Source organism: Drosophila kikkawai, chromosome 3L (genome assembly GCF_030179895.1).
Source record: "Drosophila kikkawai strain 14028-0561.14 chromosome 3L, DkikHiC1v2, whole genome shotgun sequence".
NCBI lineage: Eukaryota > Metazoa > Arthropoda > Insecta > Diptera > Drosophilidae > Drosophila > Drosophila kikkawai.
Window position 1 is genome coordinate 13,582,629 of NC_091730.1, and position 18,616 is coordinate 13,601,244.

Consider the following 18,616-nt stretch of genomic DNA (forward strand, 5'->3'; position numbering starts at 1 on the left):
TTATTTTTTTTTCTAAGCTTTTAAATAAAGCCATGTCATAAGTTTAAAAAATTGTTTTTAAAAAACGCTCCTCATCGTGTTTCATAGCAGGCTTTGGAATGGCTTTCATTGAGGCTTTATTTCCTTTCCCATTGGACAACAGTTTCGTTCAGTTTTGGGGCTAACATCAGAAACAACAGTTCAGGACACCAACAACATAAATTCCAAATTTTTCCATCCGTGTTTTTCCGTTTTCCGAAGCCACCCATCCCCGTTAGCACCATGCCGACATCAGACGACACGCCATTCAATCCATTCTACATTGGGCCCCATCCGAGCGACGCGTGTGCTATACCTGAGGTTCCCGGCCGGCAGTGCTCACCGGACTGTCAGGATTGCCAGGACTCGGCGAAGCAGACGACGGCAGGTGGTGCCCTCTTAATTGTAGGCATGGCGGGTCCATCCGGTGGCGTAGCGACCATATATAGCACCGCGGATGCCGCCGCCAAGGGTTCATCTCCAGATAATCCGTGTCCTGGAAAGAAAATAGAATGCATGGAAGGCGGAGGTTCGGAAAAGCCTTGCAAATAGAGCGGCGGCAATCTATCCGTGATCCTGACACGACAAATTCTAAGTGATACCATCAAGTTAGCCCCAATAAAATTAATTATAAATACCAAGTCTTATCTCATTTAAACGTTAATATAAATATTAGTGCGGTGAACGGAACAATCTTTTAGAAAAACATTATCCACGTCAGTTAGGTTTTTGAGTATACAAATTTGCGAAGTGCATTACATTTGTTGGACTCTACCTTTGAGCTTTAAATAAGATAACAGTTAAATAGATTGCCTTTCTGTTTCTTTGTTTCTTTTTTCTGTCGAATCATTCAATCACTGCGAGAGGGCAGAGAACACTAAGATTTCACAATTCCAGGTCATTTTGCATCATATGAAGTGATTCACATGAGTACATACTCGAAAGAATAGATGTTCCTTATCTTATATTCTGGAGGCAACTGATGACCAATCAGAATAATCTGTTTTTTTTTTTTTATTAACTCCAAATGAGAAGGTTTTATAGGTCTTAACTCTACCCTTTTTAAATTTAACGGAAAGAAGTGTCGTAAAAGCCGTCAACCGGAAGTTGACCAATCGATAGGAAACTATCGAACGTAGCTTGCTCGAGCAACCCGGGATTTCTAGCGGGAAATAGCTAAATTGGCAACACTGCATCATGATTGTGGTCGCAAAACAAAAAATTATTAATATTTTACCAAAAAATGCACGAAACCCGCCTGAGGCTGACCGATCTGAACGTGGACTGCCTCCTGCTGGTCTTTAGATACTGCTCGGAAGGAGACCTGCTGTGCCTGTGCCTCGCCAGCCGATATCTGGAGGATATAATAGACAAATATATATTCTACCCGCTCACATTGGATCTGCTGCTCTGCGGCAACCGGGACAGGCCCAGCATTGAAAAGAGGTTGGTCAGTTGTATATGTCAACCCTGTACAAGATGTCCTTATGAATTCCTGCCCACAGGAACCGCAAGCGCCTCACAAACTACGAGCGAATCCAGGTGTCCAAGAACTGGGTTAGCGGCACCTACTTGGAGCGCCCCTACTTCCACCATGCCCAGATGTTCCCCACCAAGCTGTGCCTTGAGCACGACGCCCTGTATATCACCCATGCCGCCTATCTGCGCAAGTACCGCCGGTCCAGCTGCGACATCCTCCAGCGCCGGTTCGAGGAGGAGATCAGCACGTCCACCAACAGCGACATCTCACACTTTGTCAAGAAGAAGAACACCATTTTTGCGGGACGGGTGTGCGGATCGTGCTTCCACTACGACCCGGAGGGCATCACGGAGCAGCGCATGCATCCGGCCAACGAGTATCTCTTTTGCGTGGACTTTGTCCAGGATCTGTATGCAACGAGCACCGACCACTGCTCCAAGCTGTGGCAGCGGTCCCAGGAGTTTGGATTGACGCACTTCGATATGGTGACGAAGTTGCCACACGCCTTCAAGTCCCTGCAACTGAGCCCGGATGGCCAGTGGCTATACGGTGGCCTCTATACAGACAACGACGGTCAGGCCCTCAGGGCCATACACGTGGAAAGGTAACATTTAGTCTAGCATCTCTGGAGCAGGGTCTAATTTCCTCTACTCTACAGTGGCGAGGAGCTGATCCTTAACTCGGCATCCAAGTCCATATACGATCTGAAAATGAAGGACGACCAGGTGCTGTTTACAGCCAACTTCGACACCTCCTTTCGCATGTTCGACCGTCGCATAGATCGCGACGTTGCCATCTGGGAGGATCCCTTCGACTCGTCCTTCTACTGCCTGGAGTACGATGGACTGTACGCGGTGCTGGTGGGCAGCTGTCGCCACGCCCGGGTCAATCTCTACGATATAAGAATGCCAAAATATGTACAGTTGTACTTCCCGGGGCGGACACGCCAGCACAATGGCTTCTCGCCCGTCTATAGTTTATCCTGTGATAGCCAATACATGTTCGTGGCCACCGACCACAATCTGCGAGTGTTCGACTTCAAGGCCAGCTGTGGCATTCGAAGGGATTACAGCCACATTGGGAGCTCGATGCCCCAAGCGTCGGAAGGAATGCGACGTCGGTGTTGAGTTTTTACGTTCTAAAACCTAAGGTTAATTCTAAATTAAAAGTTGGAACAATACGGAATATAATCTAGATTAAGATTGGCCGAGCTTTTGATACTCATCTTTATTTTTGTTAATTTTTCTTTTGATTTTAGACATTTGATTGAGAAAGGACTCGGGCAGAAGCCGAAATAACATTGAAAAGAATCGTAAGCTTTGTTTTAAACAAGTTTTTTATTGACCTGCCGACAAATTGGATCCTATATCATAACATATGACCACAAACTTATGCGCTAAGAAAATGAAACTTTAAAACACATCCACTTAAACAGAAACTTAGACGTAATATGCATGAATATATTATGCGCGTTTCGTTAGAGCTGTTCTTGTGCGGTTTTTGAAATCAAGTATTTGTAATACTTTTGCCGCTAGCTAACCAACTATCACTGTAGAAAAGAAACTAAACACTACCGAACGTAGGACACACCAGGCACTCTCTTTATCCATTCAGTGATTACTTCATGCATTTACAACTTGTGCGTTCTCATGGTTAACAGTTAAAGCCGAGAAAGAGGAGTACGATAAATACCGGAGAGATGAACTGCAAAGGATCATTAGATCATAGATCTTAGGTCTACTGTACATGCGGGGACATGTGACGGTTACAGCGACTATCTAGTGGAGTGTTTGCTGTCCAGCGAAGACTTCTCTGGCGGCACATCCGCCGGCGATGGTGTCGTCGTGTCATCGGGACGCACACCTTCCTCGCAATCATCCGCCGCTGGGTCTTGTAGGGCGGCAGCCAGCTCCCCATTAAACTGCAACAGGCAGCCCAGAGCTCCAAAGTATCCTTCGTGCTCTAGGAACAGACCCTTCATTGTGCCGTTTGACCAGAACTCCATGGCGTAGGCCAGCAGCTTCATGGAAATGGGATTAACGCGCAGGAAGTTGCCCACAAAGACGACCTAGGGGGATAGCGAAATTATTAATGTAAAACAGATTGATGTAAATCAGGTGAAGCTTACCCTATCGATCTTCTCATTCAGCGCGCACATCCTGGCTATGGAGCCTATATTGTTTGTTATGGTGACCAGAGTGGCATTGGCAAGATCTTCACGTGACACTGAGCCACGTTTGTCATTGATGTGCATCTGGCCAAAGCTGGAAATGAGACGTATACGTAATAAATTAATTGTTATTTTTGAATTTTAAAGCTAGCTTTCTTACCTTGATGCCACCAAATCCCCTGGCAGACCGAAGCGGTTGTAGTCGCCGCCATAAATATCCTTAACCAACTTGTCCACCTTTCTATTGTCGCCCCTGGTGGCCAGCTGGATAGCCTCTTCGAAGGTTGTGCAGCCGGTAAGTAGACAACACAGTCCAAGGAATGTACCGCCGCCCAAGCTAACAGTCCAATTTAAAGGCAATTAAAAAGGGGAACAAGGAGCAAGAGACCCCCACTTACCTTGTGCCCGAAATGCGCTTGTAGTTGTCGGGTCCGTAGACAGCCAGGATGGAGACTCCGGATCCCACATTCACCAAAATGAAGGGAAAAGGTTGCGAGAAATTGAACTGACGCTTCTCGCTTTTCCTGGAAACGAAAACTAATGGTTACACAAGACTCTCATAGACTCTCCTAGCCCGACTGGCACTTACAGAATATCGCGTGCATTTTCGTAGTAGTAGCACTCGGTGCAATTGTGCAGGTCAGCAAAGAGTATGCCCTTGATTAGCGTATCTAGTTCATCGAATTTGGCCAGTTTCATGTTGACTTGATCGCGGAAATCCTGCTCGAACTTGAAGGCCCCGCCACCGGTTGCACATACTGTGGTCACCAGCTCGGCCATGCCCTTCTGCTTGGCCAGCGACAGGAAGTTGCCCATGTCGGTGGTCTGGAAGCGAATGAAATGCAGCGAGCCTCGTCGCTTGCGGATCTCAACGTTGTCCATCTTTGGAAAGGGAAGAAATTAATGGAGAATTGAGTATATATTCTTTTTATTCTTAAAAATAAAATTTTATATTGTATATTACAAGGTAAAAGTTAGATTATAGCTTTCTTTCTTGTCTAAGCTTATAATATTCCAAGTTCATTTCCAAGTGTAACTTTTAGTTTTTCCTCGATTATATCTTTCCTATTGCCATATGGAAATTTACTCGCAAAAGTAACATAAAAAACAACAAAAAAGAAACCTAAAACGCAAATACAAAATCCAATGTTCACGTCACTTAAAGTGTTCCTAAGGTAAAAGCTTATATATTATACATTATATTATTTCCAGTATCCAAAGTCTAGGTAGAAGCCCCCGTTCTGTGTAAACCGACGTACTTAGTTAGCCAGAAAAGTGCGAAATTAAATAATACCTAACTCTGCGCGGGGCATCAACCCCTGGGTGTTTAATTAGACAATTCAAATAAAAGTATTCAAGGGAATTATATGAACAAATAGCTAGGTTTACCTTTTATAAAGAGGAAACAACGGATAAAAAGCCTGCTTTGTAAACTTACTCCACTAGTAAACATCTTTCATTATGGTTTTTTGTTTTTTACTAAAAATAAAACCGAATGACCTATTTCTGAGCATCCGTGATACACTATTTAAACATTTCACGAATAATTTTCAGGTGAATCACTTGGCTTGAAAAGTAAACACAGGAGATAAGCGTTATGTGCACGGTGGTAAAATTCACGAAATTCCATTTTGTTTGGCTTTAGTCAAGTTTACAGAGTGGACAGTCGCTGGCCAAAATCATGTCTATTTATGAATGGAATCGAGCACAGCCTATCTCAATTTCTCTCCGTGCTCTCGAAGGTCACTTGAACATTGTGGAATCAGCAGACGACCCTCTCCGACCTGACTTGTTGACTGACTAGAGGATGAGGCACAAATATCGCGACTTGCGCCTGCTGGGATTGATAATATTTTCGATGATAATGCCCGAGATGCTAATGGCCCCGCGTCAGAGCGTGCTTTGTTACAAAATCGCACAGCCACATTCCACATTTCTATAGCTGCTTTCGGGTCATCATGATCACTATCTCACCTGTAGGTGTGTGTCTCGGTGTCCGGTTTTGCCATATGCCGAGTTTTTGGTCAAGTAACGCCGTATATTCCGCAGAATGCCCGCCTCGCGATCCTGCTCATCGGGCGTTATATCCTTGGGCTCGAAGTACACCAGCTTCGTGAGGGTTCCGCCAATGTCCATGCCAAACCATGGCATCGCTGAAAGAGCACAAGATTTTCCATTAAATAAACATACAATTAGGTACAGAAAATTGCTTGCAAATAGAGCAGCATTATAGCTCAAAATTGGCTATGTCTCAACCTGACAATGACACACCTGTGCACACCTTTGATGGGGAGGCAATCAGAGATATAACGAATGCATTGTTTTGGGGCAAACATCTTACCCAAAACTAGACCGAAGTAAACAGATCAATTTTGTTAATGAAACTAATAAAACTGTCAGATTTTGATAGGTTTTTTTTTTTTGTATTTTTTAAGCTGGGCCATGCCTGCTCCAACTGCGACACTAAACCACCTCATCCGGGGCAACTTTCCTCACACACAGACAAGTTTTCAAACATTACAAGAGCAAAGTAAAGAAATCGAACGCTGCTAAATAAATGTTTGAAAGCGGTTCATGTTCATGTTCACGGTGTCAAGATCGAATCGGCCAATCGGTGCGCCAAACTGTGTCACAAATACAGGTATATATAGTATGCCAAAGGTTTGTTGTATCGCGTGTACTTCACATTATCGGTTTATCATATACAGTGGATGTTGGCTAAGAGAAACTAGGGAGTGTGAATAACAAACTTCTTGCATTAAATGTCTACTATTTGCAAACCTTTTGCTGCTTACAAGGCAAACAACAAGCTGTAGCAATTGCACTTTTTGAATTATGGTTGTAATTTGTGGTTATTATAGCCGTTGCTTGGTTAAATGTGTTAGATAAGACTTGAATTTCCACTGAAAGGGTTGTATTTTGCTTAGTTATGATTGATTTTTGATTCGATGGCATGATCCTAGAGCAAACTGCAAGGGTATACAATTTTCGGCTTCACGACGATAGTCTCCTTTCTTGTTTCAGTTGATACTTATCGTAAGATCACCTTTACACCCATAAAACTATTTGTTTCTTTCTAAAAGTTTCCCTTAAACTGAGTGTGAACTGTGAACGCACCGCTCTTGATTATGAGATCAAAGATCGATGTAAAATGCAACGCCTCCGGCATGATGTAACTCTGGGAGGTGCAGAGGTGAAGAGCTGGAAACTACGAGCTGGTTTATTCCGTTCGAGTATAGAATCCGCTGGTGCTGCACAAAACACACGATGTAATCACTCGCCGCGATGCGTATTTATTTTTTAGGTGTAGTTCACAGCTCCGGAGCTTTCGAATGTTGCTATGAATGTGCCTATTGCCTGGAGCTCATTACGAGCACTCGGTTGACTGTGTATGTAGATTGCCTAAACCGGAAACATTTTACGGGGACGCCGCTGCCGCCACAACAACCAAGCGCGACACGTCGATGCCTTTAACTGACTCTGACTGGCTGCCGGATAACATATTAGCCGTAAACAGCTGAACACTGGCGAAATGGGGAACCAAATCAAATAGTATCGGGGATCCAACGCATGTGCGCAGGTGAGTGGGGTGAACACACCTTCCTTATCTTCCCTCCGAGGCGCGTCGCTTATCGCCTTTTGGAATTGCCCGATTTGACCAGGGAATTGACCATTCTGTGAGCACCACTTCACCGCCATTACTAACTACACTTGTATGTTCCCGCTAAGAGCAACTCGATCTTCACATGTCGATTAACATTTCCCGAGGTCCCCTGGTACGCCTCAATGTGGGTATATCTAATCAAACATCCTCACTTCGTTTGCGCTCTATTTTTGTACACACATTTCACACTTAATCTTTGACGGATTTTATGCTCGAAGCCAGTAAAACGCCGGTGATTCCAATCTTGGTATTCTTATTTACTTTTTTAATTCTTTTAAGAACGAAAATGTTTCTTTTTTGCTTGCCTAAATTTGTGAAGTTAGCCAGCGTTCAGATTTAGGAAAACCTATTATTTTCGTTGTTTATAATCTTATAATCTGTTTCATTAGAAAAAATATTGCTATCCTTAAATATAGCCCCATGTATGTAACAAACTTCCCTTTCGTGAATGTCCTTAACAAGCTATGACTAAACCCTAATTTTTATTTTAAAAAATCTGTTAAACCCTACACTTTAAAGACCCTAGTTTATTTTCAAGATTTTTCGACTCAACTTTGTGTTTTTGACTCTAAAAAACCTTAAATAAAAGTTACGTACATTCTTGATTATTTATTTTAACAGTTTAAAGCCTTTTTAACCTGTACCTATTAGTTATATACGAAACAGAAATTTCAAAACTTTGCAAATATTTGCAAAGCTCAACATTATGTATTTTTTTTTTAAATAATAAACCTATTAAAACATTTCAAAAATCCTCGCAAAAACCTCAGATTTTCCTGTAAGACAAGACTTACACATGAGCTCATCGCCTTGCGGAATCTGTATGGCGGGAAACAAGGAGGAGCAGGAACTGTGGCAACTGCTTCGCTCGAGCTCGTCATTCGGATCGGGCTCAACGTAGGAAGGGGTCTGTTGGATGGTTTTGCTGGACTTGGAACCGCTGCCCAAAGCCGAACGCCACGAAGCGCGCCATGAGTTCCGTTTCGCTGAGATCACAGGTGAGGTTGGTGGACTGGTGCTGGCGCTGGTGCTAGTTGTCGTTTTCTTATCGTTATGCAATTTGAATATTTTCAAATTGAATGAATATTTCGAGTTGCTGCGCGTGGGGACTTTCATTTTCTGGCCTTTATGTGTTTCTCTTTTTTTTCACGAAAAGGGAACTAACTGCGAGAGTTTGGAGACGGGCACTTATCACAGGCGGGGGAGCAGTAAAGCTGGTGGAGCTGCTGGACCATTGGCGGTCTGTTTGCTTAGTTCATAGGTTTCTAAATCGCTATTGTGAGCTGCGATGGCGACTGGCGATCGCGCGATCCGATCCCATCCGTTTGTTGACCGTTCGAAAACAGACGTGAAACGCGTTTGAATGAAATTTTACTGTCGCAGCGGCATCGACAGCGACAGCGGCGGCGGCGGCTGCGTCGCGGCTTTCGCATATGTATAAGCTCTTAACATACATCCAGACAGGCCAGGCACACATATAGAGTCGTATTAATGAGCGGCCAGCGTCGAACCGAACTTAATCATTACGAAAACACAATTAAAAAACACTGTCACAGCAGCGTCGACCCACTGTGAACCCTACGACGTCTGTGGTTTGGCGGCTCTTACGTCCGTCCGCTTTTGCATATTGCTCTGGGTGCTCTTGGAAAAATTCCTAGCTTCTGCATAGTCCGGACTGTGACCATCGTCGCCTCCACGCTCTCCCCACTCGCACTGTATCTCTCTCCAGGCACAGAGGGCGTGCTAAGTCTGAAGTGGAGGCGGTTCAGATAACGATTAGAAATGGCCTGTGCAAATTCCAAAAACCTCTCCAAAAATCAGAGAGCTGAGATCGAGAGAATTACTGATTATTGGTGAGCTGTTTGTGTTTATTATTCATTGAAATCTTATCACACACAGCATAAAATAAGTCGATTCGGCTTAAGTAGGGTATCATTCATGATTTCGAGTATGTAGATCACAATCATATTGAAGTATGAGGCAATTATAATCGCATATTTGCTGAATAGGCAATTTTCGGGTTGGTTCAAGCGAATTCCGTTCATTGACATTCATAGTGCCAATTTTATTCTTTTATTAAATGGGGTTTACGAAAGAATACTCTTTCTGAATTAAATTCTGTCGAATTTGACTTTAGAATAAAATTAAACAAAGTTAAGAGAGCTTAAATTTGGCCTTTTTAGGTTTTCTTTTTTTAAGTTTTTGAAATATTTAATTCATACAAAGAAACATTTCTTTCGAGCCACAAATAGAATAAATAAACAAAATTAATCAAACGTACCTAAAGTTTAGTTAAAAATTATACTCTTACGATGATAATTTGAAACTTAAAGAGAATATTTAGTACCATATAATACTATATCTTTGATGAATTTAATATTCAAGCCTCAAAATAAATCTATTTTAAAATATCTTTGAAGACCTCTCCGACCTTTCATTATCTTTAAATCACCATTAAATAATTAATAAACAAACAAAAACTGCAAGTAATGGATGACTTTAACTATCTGCACAATAAACAGACAAATTGGAACAAATGCCTGGAACCTATGGAACTCTTCGAGAGATTGTCTGTATTACAGACGCACCAGAAATCTCGACTTACCCCTCGCCAACTGATTGCGCAGGCTGATCCGATCATCATCCCCCATCATGATGATTTGCAAGATGCAGTCACTCCACCGCAGAACAATGGAGAATCCAAAGAGTCACACGCACGTTGAGCTCTGCGGCAATCAAGAATCTGCCGGGGAAAGCGGAGCAGAGTGGCAGCGGGTAGGCTTTGACGCAGAGATCTTAGCACGGAGAGAGCGGAACTCCGGCTGGCGGTTGGTGATCCGTGGCGAAACGAAGGCCAAGAACGTGACTCAGGGGGCCGAGGTGTGCGTCTGGGGCTGATGCTGCTGGTGCTCTGCTCTCATCGATGCTGCGGGAATCCTTGCGCGGCCAAGTTAGCTCCTTGCTCCATGCATGCCCGGAGTCCTACGGAATGTTGGCAATTCCCAATGGCAAGACGAGGCGAAACGAATCCAATTACACGCACACTCAACAAAAACTTCAAAACAAAATTTTCGCCAGAAGTTGTTAATCGAAGTAGCCTGAATTTGGGACAGCTGATTCGGGATGGGAGAAATCGAATCGATATCCAAGTTATCGGCAGTGCTGGAAAAGAGGTCACAGGAAAAGAGGAAATGTTTTAATTCATTAATTATTCATGGAGTTCGTAAGGCTTAAGAAGTGGCAATCAATTTCCTAAAATATTTTAAATTAATAAAAAATGTATTTTGTTTTAAAAATTAACATTTGCATAAACAACCACTTGTTGAATATTTATTTATAAACAAGGTGCTATAGTTGTCTTTTAGAAACTTTTAGAAATTTAAAGAAAAAAATATATATAAATTAAATTTATTTTTGTAGATCTTTCTTTTTTTATATAAAAATAACAGACAAATTCGAATTTTGTTTACAAGCTGTGGAAATATTTTAGACCTTTTCAACACTGCCCCCAGCTGATGGAAAAACAACAAAAGAAGCAACCAAAGACGCGCAATTTGTAGGATTCGGGAAAAGACCCAACTTTTTAGGATGAGCCTCGCAAACGGCGTCCCGGGAAATGGCGAATTCAGGCTACCACCATGCTGGAAGGACAACGCCGTCATGCAAGTGCAGTTCGCCATGTTTCGATCCCGCCAGCTTAGCACTGATGACTATGACGCCAAGATGAAGTTCTGGAAGGAACTCATCGCCGACTACCTGAAGTTCTGCGGCAGACCGGTCTTCTGCCTCCGGGATCTGCAGCTGCAGTTCATGCGGGGAGAGCAACTGCCCGCCTGCCTGGACACGGTTATATTGGAAATGCAGCAACGGAAACTGATCCGATCTCGCGCAGAGTTCGAGCACGATCCGGCGAATTCCTGGAGCGGCTGGCTGGTGAACAGCCTTGTGAAACGCCCCCTATCCTGGAGCTGGTCGAAGATTAAGCACAGTGTGGTAGCTGAGGACCTGGAGGCGGCAGCCACTGTCGAATGGATCCATCTGGATGTCTTGAAGGTAATATGATTATGTTTATAACTAGTTTATGTTTTATACTCCCGACTCCTACAGAGCACTTGCGACCTTATAACCGAAAAAGTCCTCCCTGAGAATAGTGGAAAACTCCTGCATTTCGATGCCTTCAAATCTCTTTGCAAGTCGCAACAGATTCGGATCCAATCCGACAAAGACTACTGTGTGTGCCTGATCTCCTTAAATGTTCGTCAAATCGTTGGTCTGGAATTTAAAACTGAAAAAGGATTACGTCAAATTCACTTGGTGAAAATACCCAGTAAGTTTTGTCAGAAAAGTTTCAAAGAGAATTTATATTAATTGCAAATTGTTCATGTAGAAAAACAAGGCGAGGATCTCAACATCAGCCAAGAGGATCATGCTGTCCACAACCTGCAGAATACCCAAGCCCAGTTACTAAAGCAGTTGGAGAGCTTGGAGGAGGATATCAAGCTCAACGACGATAAGGCGCGCCAGTATTTGAAGGAAAACAAGCGACAAATGGCCAAGACTTATCTCCGAAAGAGGCATCTTCTGGAAAAGAATCATGGCAAGTACAAGAAGCTGCCCCAGTTTGGATATTTCATGAAACTTCCTTCTTTTAGAGCGCCGCAGTCTCGCCCTGCACAACATTGAATCCCTGCTGTCCAGCGTGGACGAGGCCCAGAACAGTGGCGTTGTGCTAGACGCCTATAAGATCGGCTCGAATACTTTGAAAAAAGTGCTCTCGGACTCTGGCCTGAAGTACGACAATGTCGACGAGGTTCTGGCCGATGTGCGCGAATCATTGGATCAGCATAGGGAAGTACAGGACGTCATGTCCAACAGCTCTGCCGTGGAAGGCGTGAGTCAAGATGAAGACCAGCTCGAAAGGGAACTGCGTGAATTGTGCGGCGAAACGGCCAAGCCAGCTTCTCCCAGTCCCATAGCGTTTATCAATAACAATGACAGGCCCGAGGTAGTGATCACGGACGAGGAGGTGATTGCCATGCTGCAGGATCTCGAGGTCGAGGATGGAACTGTGTCGCAGTCGAGCGTCAGGACCTTGAGAACAGCCCAAGAGCTTTGAGATGTGTGCTCAAATTGTTTTCTATTTATGCAAATTGAATGTGTTTGTGTTTTTTTTTATAAATTATAGTTATACACTTTTAAATGATTACATTTACTTTGTTTTGTTCGTAATTGCTTTATTCTATCATTCTGTACAAAATGCGTCCTTATTGTTAAAGTACTCGCTTATAGCTATGGCTAGACAAATGTTTCCAAGTAAGTAGGAATTCAAAAATATACATTACATACATGTTTTAGGTAAAGGTACAGACATAGGGATGTGCACACCTGCCCCCGATCCGAAGATGGGTGTGCACACCGGTATATCTCGTAAGGCAATACAGCGACGAGCGCCGAGGTGCATGTGCAGAATGCTCGTCCTATGCTCTTGCATTATGCATATATTTCAGGCGTATAAATATAAGAAATCCGAAGCACTGCAGAACGTACTCCGTTGTTCTATGTTGGACTTGTGTATTCAGTAATCACTAAGGCAAATTTGCGCTCCACTGGATAATGCGTAATGTCAGAAGCCCCTCGCGATTCCCACGGTGAATCCTTGAGGTTTGTTATGTGTGAATTTGGAAAAGTATCAGGATACTTAAAATCGTGCAAATGAAACAGATCAGGACCGGCAGGATCACAATGAAGCGCAGTGATCTGAGAAAAATAATAACATTTTCAGGCATACATATTGATAGTTTCCAGTATAGTAAACGCACCTTCCTTGCCCGAGGGCTGGGTGTCAGAGATTCAGGTCCATATCCGCCTCCAAATCGATGTGATTGATCGAGTTGCCGGCACTGTTGAAGATTTGATTATCCGCGTTGCTGTTCTCCACGGTTCCATTCCCTCCGTCTCCATGGCTGCGCTTCGATTTGCCTAACAGCCAGCAAGAGAATACTTTGACCCAATTTCGGACATTAATATTATGATGATGGTGGAGTTGTAGAGTTGTAAATGAGGAAAGGGAAAACAAAAGGAGGAAAGGAAAACAACCATAACGAGACAGACACCTAGCTACGAGTACAAACCGCTCGATCAGTTGCGATTTATTCCAGGTCCTGCATATATACATTCTTGTAGAGAAGAAACTAAAACCTGAGCTGTTTTGGGCCTGGGATGTCAAGTGTGTGTGTGTGTGTGGTGTGCTGGTGGGATGTGGAGCAGCTAAGACTACAAGAGAAACTTTAGACTTACCTCCTGTGAAGCACAGGCATCCCTCGTCATCACTCGGCGACTCTCGTCGCGAGCTCTTCAGCTTCAGCTCCTTGTTCAGCTCGTTCAGACATCGCTGATAGTAGTCATAATCCTTTAGATACCACACCGGCGGCCAGCGATGTTCGCGCAAATACTCCTGATTATCCTGATGCAGAGCCTTAAGGCCCTTGAGTGAGAACTTACAAATAAGGTTGTAATTGACGCACAGGTACGACATGCACCACTCGGCTAACTGATGTGCGTTGTGCAGCTGCAAACATGATATATATATATTAGTTAGATCTCAACTATCACCAGGGAAGATAGTTTCCCTTACCTTTACTGGCTCCAGCAGCTTTAGACAGTGATCCACCGTTTCATTGGTTTCGTTCTGGGAAATTAATGTGAGATCTTCGATAACGCGACACTCCACCAGGTTGAGGAGACGCGGCAGGCAGAGGCGATTGGCCAGCTCCAGCAGATTCAGGCACTTGACGGCCGATATTGGCGGAATCTGGTCAGTGTACAGGTAACACAGCAGCTTGTGGAATGTGTAGATTGTAACGCCAGGGAATACGATCTGAAATGGGATTAAAGGTTATTCATTTTGTGAATTTTAAGGGGTTCCAATACAAAATTCAACACAAATTTCTTTAAATATTGTGTTATTATAATGCACCGAATCAATTAATTACCACATTGGAATGCGCCTCTCGAAAATCGCCCAGCAACATGGCTCGCATGACATCACAACGACCCACCAGCACCGCCCTGTGTGCCTGTAATTGATTTGAAGCTCTCAATTTCATTTGTACTTAGTTTTACACAGCTTTCCGAAGGACCCTACCTTCATTAGGCCATCGTCCAACTCAAAGGTTACATCGCTAAAGCAACCGTCGCCAATGCAATGTCGCTCCATGCTTTCCTTGATGCGCTGCAATGGAATCCTTTAATAAATCTGTAAATTATTTGTAAAATAGCTTTGCAGCGTACAAGACAAATGTGCGGATTGGGCTCATCACTGGAGCAGCTATCCAAGACGGTTTGGGGCCTGGCCAATAGCTGAGTCAGTTGCGGCAGCTCTAAGAGATCGGCAGCCTCTCTGATTTCCTGTAATAACTGAGATTTAAATACTATAAATTGGAGAGGCTTCTGTCTCCGAGACTCACCTGCAGATTGTTGCAATCCTTGTCAATGGTGCCGGTGTATATAAATCTCAGGCACTGGTGCAATGCCTGCGGCGAGATGAGCTTGCTCAGGGTGACAATGGTCTGCAGTCCGTTCACACCGCGCTGATTCTCCACGTGCACCAGCCGGATGCTTTGCAGCACCGGATGATGCAGCTCCCTGTACAAATCGTTGGACCGCTTGGACTCCATCAGGGGGAGGGCCTGATAGCTGGAGCGACGCTTCAAGTGCTCCCACATGCTAAGAAAGTCGGTATTAAGCTGGGCAAGATCAGGAGCTAGGCTGTCACCTACCGTTGTGTGCGTGATTCGTAGCGGATGAGGGACTCGGTGTCGTCGTTGAAGTCCGCTATGGTGGCCTCTCCGAACGTGGAACTGACCATGCTCGATTCGCTGCTGCTCCGACCGCCCATGTCGCTTAGCTCCGTGCTTAAAAGGCGCTGGAAGATGCTGGAGGCGGCAGCCAGCATGAATCTATGTACGGCGAATTTGGTGCCGGCGCCAGCGACCAGCACGAGATCGGTGTAGGCTTGCGAAAGGAACATATTGTAGATGTCCTGCCGGTAGTGGCCCACCATAACGGTGACCTCTGGTGGTGGCGGCTTCGGTGGCCGGAACGGTGCCTGCAGCAGCGGCTTCTGCACCTTCTTCAGGTTCGTCATCCAGAAGCGCTGCTGTCGCCGAGCAATCAAAGCCGATCGTATAGCATTCTCGAATACTTCGTTTACACCGAAATAGGTAAAGACGCTCGTTTCGTAGTAGGCCACGCCCAGCTCCTTGGCCACGGCCCGCGCCTCGTCGGGCATAACCAGGTCGCTCTTCAGGGCGGCTCTGTGAAATTGATAAAATGGGTAAGTTATGATATATATTTGGAAAAAATATCTGAGATTTAAGTAAATATAGTTTATTAATACTTGTTAAAGTTTTTAAACTAACCAACTATATAAAACTGTTTACTCATTTTAACAATTTAAATTGAATCACAGAAATCGCTTACAAGCTGATTTTCTCAACGCTAAAAATAGTTTTTTACCCAAATATATAACATCGAAAACCGGCTGAAACCTGTAAGCTCTGTACGCACCGAACAAAGGTTCCCTTCTCGCCGAAATACGACAGATAATTCTCATCGCGATACATATAGCGCAGGTCGTTCTTGCAGCCAACTAGGATGACGGGCACATCCGGACAAAAGCGGCGAATTTCCGGATACCACATCATCTTGCAGTTGCGCAGGGAAATCGGACTGGCAATGGAAAAGCACAGCAGCACCACATCGGATCTGTTACCATAGGTTAAACATTAGCTTCACCTACAACTTATATTCACCTAAGAGGATTACAAACCTGCCGTAGGCAAAGCGACGGTCCTTGTCGTGGTCCCCGAATGTGTCCCATAAACGAAGTGAGACATTTACCCCATCCACCACCTCCCAAGACCGCTCAAGTACCTTTCAAGATGAGAGAAAGGTAGGGGTTTATGGGATGACTTGGCCAGGAATGGTGCGGCAACTTACATCTTTGTATATGCGATACTGATCGATTGCCCACACGGTCGGCACGTGTGTGGAGAGTAGCTGCGACAGCGAAACATGCTTGTTGCAGGCCCGTGCACAGATCAGTCGTGTCTTGCCCACCGCCGTGTCACCCACTAGGACGCACTTGACCAACTCCTGATGCGGCTGCTCGTTATCCATTTTCGGGCTTAGCTTTTGCTTGAATTCTGAAAAGTAGAAACAATTTTTGTAATTAAAAATTAAACACATTTAAGCTGCGTCTAATCGCTAGCTTTATTATAATATTAACAAGTTTCCTAAATGATTAGATACATAACAAAAACTTATTTATAAAATGTATAAACTGTGTGTTGTTGTTATGGGTTGTTGACTTAATAGTCTAGACTCTAGGGTAAACACAGAAGAATCAAAATACAGTCTGTAGATTTCTGTTGGATGTACATTTCAGTTTCTTCAAATTAACTTTATCAGAATATAACTCAAGAGCTTTTATCAAGAAACTCAAGTTCCAGAGCCATAAGATAATGGAAAGTAAGGAGGTATCGTTATCCTAAGAAATCTATTGGGCCCACTCGCACTTGTCGCCGCCATTCATTGACCCCTCTCTGTGTGTGTTCCACTTGCTACGCAGGAAGTCGAGTGATAAGTTCGCTTGGCTGTCTCTCTCTCTAATTGAACTTAATTGGGGGACTGCACTAAAAATATCTGCCATCAATCCAAAGGCCCACAACAAGCAATCAGAGCTTATTCCTGCGTGCATGCGAATCCATTGTCCGATCTGCTCGGCAAGCTTGCAGTCTATTTTGGGAACTTCTTTAAATCCAAAACAATAACAAAACAATTGAGAAAGGCACTCTGCGAGCGGTTGGCCGCCGCTTGGATGATCATGATATATTCGGCAGGATTATTTAAATCATGGGGGTTGTGGTATTTCAGCTACGCACGTCAAAGGACATTGACCTCTTAAAAATCTTTCGATGTTCTTTGTTTAGGGAGCATTTAATTATCACATATTATCAATATAGCAATTATTGTGGAAGTTAAGTTTTGGATATTTAAAAGATGATAGTGGGGGAAATAAAAATATATTTTAGATAAGATATTAGCAAATCATAAGATTGTTACAATTTTCTATTGGTTTTAATACAACTGATCATCCGTTTTTTATATTTATATATATTTTTTATTGTAATATTTAAATTTAAAAAAAAGACAAAAATTTTAAGGATTGCCAGAGAAAGGATATGGTTTAAAAATCCATAAATATTGTGCCCCAAAATATGCTACAAAATGGGTAAAATTAACCAACTGTTTTTAAAGGTCTGTCAGAGCACATCTTCGTGAATTTAAACCATATTATATTTATTTTTAGATCCAAGGATCTAAGTGAGCCATCTCTCATGCCAAACAAGTGCGAACTTGCCAAGTAATTCCGGTTTCGGCGGGGCATTTGTAGAGCACGCCAGCATATTAGCATAATTAGCAGAGATGCGACATGGGAATCTTTCGAGTCTGGGGAGAATCTTGAGTCTTCTTATTCGCCTTTTGTCGTATGTCTACTTTTTTCAATTTTTGCCAGCTTTTATTGATTTTCTCTTGCCATTGCGAAAACGGTCACAAGCACCGTTACCAAACACACACACACACACAGACATTCTAAGTGGGGATCTTGGAGTTCCCCCACTTCTTGCTGTCCCTCTCCCCGGCAAACTTTGCCCACATTGCAGGAAAAAAATAATAAAAAACGGATGATTGAAGCCCGTAGTATTTAACCCTATGCAGGCCCAGCAGCCCAGCACTTGCACTTTCGGCACACACATCCACCCACACACACACACACCTTTGTGCTTTTAGTTGGTAAACAATTTGATTAGAACTTAATTTGATTGCTGGTCGAATTGAAGCAGATATATGTATATGTACATATCTTTCGCACGTACCTCGGGGAGCTTCCGCTGCTGCGAATTATACGAAATTTATGCCTCAATGTTCTTACTTTTGCGTATTGCACTTATCAACACGCACACCAAAGCACGGCATTTTTACAACAATTTGCATTTATTTTTGCACCCACACACACAGGCGATGGCGACACAGTTTCTGGTTCGCACTGGCTGTTTCACGGTTTTAGGAGAGTTTTCATTGCTGCTTTCTGGCTGCTGCGGTGAGCGGCGGATTAACAAATGTTTGTCTTACGCAGCGCACTATCAATAAAATAAAATAATAAAATGCAGTTACAGCCCGCAATTGTTCTACGCGTTATCGATATCGATTTAATAATCGA

At 43.6% G+C, this 18,616-nt stretch overlaps 5 protein-coding genes and 1 long non-coding RNA gene across 12 annotated transcripts; 4 read left to right on the forward strand and 2 right to left on the reverse strand.

Annotated features, from left to right (window-relative positions):
- The first annotated feature begins 121 nt into the window (after positions 1-121).
- LOC108075034 (uncharacterized) lies at positions 122-659 on the forward strand. The gene has a single exon (XM_017167290.3). The coding sequence runs from the start codon at positions 262-264 to the stop codon at positions 568-570; it is 309 nt and encodes a 102-aa protein (XP_017022779.1). The 5' UTR covers positions 122-261; the 3' UTR covers positions 571-659.
- A 501-nt stretch (positions 660-1,160) lies between these two features.
- Positions 1,161-2,692, forward strand: LOC108075018 (F-box/WD repeat-containing protein 4). The gene is made up of 3 exons (XM_017167270.3): positions 1,161-1,464; positions 1,524-2,102; positions 2,157-2,692. The coding sequence occupies exons 1-3, from the start codon at positions 1,262-1,264 to the stop codon at positions 2,623-2,625; spliced, it is 1,251 nt and encodes a 416-aa protein (XP_017022759.1). The 5' UTR covers positions 1,161-1,261; the 3' UTR covers positions 2,626-2,692.
- A 124-nt stretch (positions 2,693-2,816) lies between these two features.
- On the reverse strand, positions 2,817-10,437 carry fbl (pantothenate kinase 3 fbl). 5 transcript variants are annotated; one of them, XM_017167255.2, is made up of 7 exons: positions 9,938-10,437; positions 5,643-5,821; positions 4,258-4,550; positions 4,067-4,192; positions 3,829-4,005; positions 3,627-3,762; positions 2,817-3,566 (listed from the first exon to the last, which is right to left on the reverse strand). In XM_017167255.2, the coding sequence occupies exons 1-7, from the start codon at positions 9,984-9,986 to the stop codon at positions 3,273-3,275; spliced, it is 1,254 nt and encodes a 417-aa protein (XP_017022744.1). In that variant the 5' UTR covers positions 9,987-10,437; the 3' UTR covers positions 2,817-3,272. The 5 variants fall into 5 exon arrangements, with proteins under 5 accessions (XP_017022744.1, XP_017022742.1, XP_017022743.1 ...); XM_017167253.3 differs by lacking the exon at positions 9,938-10,437 and adding an exon at positions 8,127-8,681; XM_017167254.3 differs by lacking the exon at positions 9,938-10,437 and adding an exon at positions 6,786-6,924.
- Positions 6,926-9,879, forward strand: LOC138928305 (uncharacterized). Its single transcript, XR_011444806.1, has 3 exons — positions 6,926-7,248; positions 8,103-8,330; positions 9,753-9,879. It is a non-coding gene; the product is annotated as an uncharacterized lncRNA (long non-coding RNA).
- A 308-nt stretch (positions 10,438-10,745) lies between the features above and the next one.
- On the forward strand, positions 10,746-12,538 carry LOC108075013 (charged multivesicular body protein 7). Its single transcript, XM_017167260.3, has 4 exons — positions 10,746-11,385; positions 11,440-11,659; positions 11,720-11,929; positions 11,985-12,538. Exons 1-4 carry the CDS (start codon positions 10,921-10,923, stop codon positions 12,446-12,448), a joined length of 1,359 nt encoding a protein of 452 aa, XP_017022749.1. The 5' UTR covers positions 10,746-10,920; the 3' UTR covers positions 12,449-12,538.
- A 13-nt stretch (positions 12,539-12,551) lies between these two features.
- On the reverse strand, positions 12,552-18,591 carry RhoBTB (Rho-related BTB domain containing). Of its 3 annotated transcripts, none has more exons than XM_017167246.2 (13): positions 18,273-18,591; positions 16,333-16,538; positions 16,163-16,266; positions 15,901-16,098; positions 15,111-15,647; positions 14,799-15,057; positions 14,623-14,739; positions 14,477-14,563; positions 14,325-14,408; positions 13,967-14,209; positions 13,630-13,900; positions 13,152-13,332; positions 12,552-13,089 (listed from the first exon to the last, which is right to left on the reverse strand). In XM_017167246.2, the coding sequence occupies exons 2-12, from the start codon at positions 16,510-16,512 to the stop codon at positions 13,175-13,177; spliced, it is 2,238 nt and encodes a 745-aa protein (XP_017022735.1). In that variant the 5' UTR covers positions 16,513-16,538; positions 18,273-18,591; the 3' UTR covers positions 12,552-13,089; positions 13,152-13,174. The 3 variants fall into 3 exon arrangements, with proteins under 3 accessions (XP_017022735.1, XP_017022736.1, XP_017022734.1); XM_017167247.2 differs by having other exon boundaries at positions 13,152-13,311; positions 14,623-14,748; XM_017167245.2 differs by having other exon boundaries at positions 14,623-14,748.
- Positions 18,592-18,616: the final 25 nt, after the last annotated feature.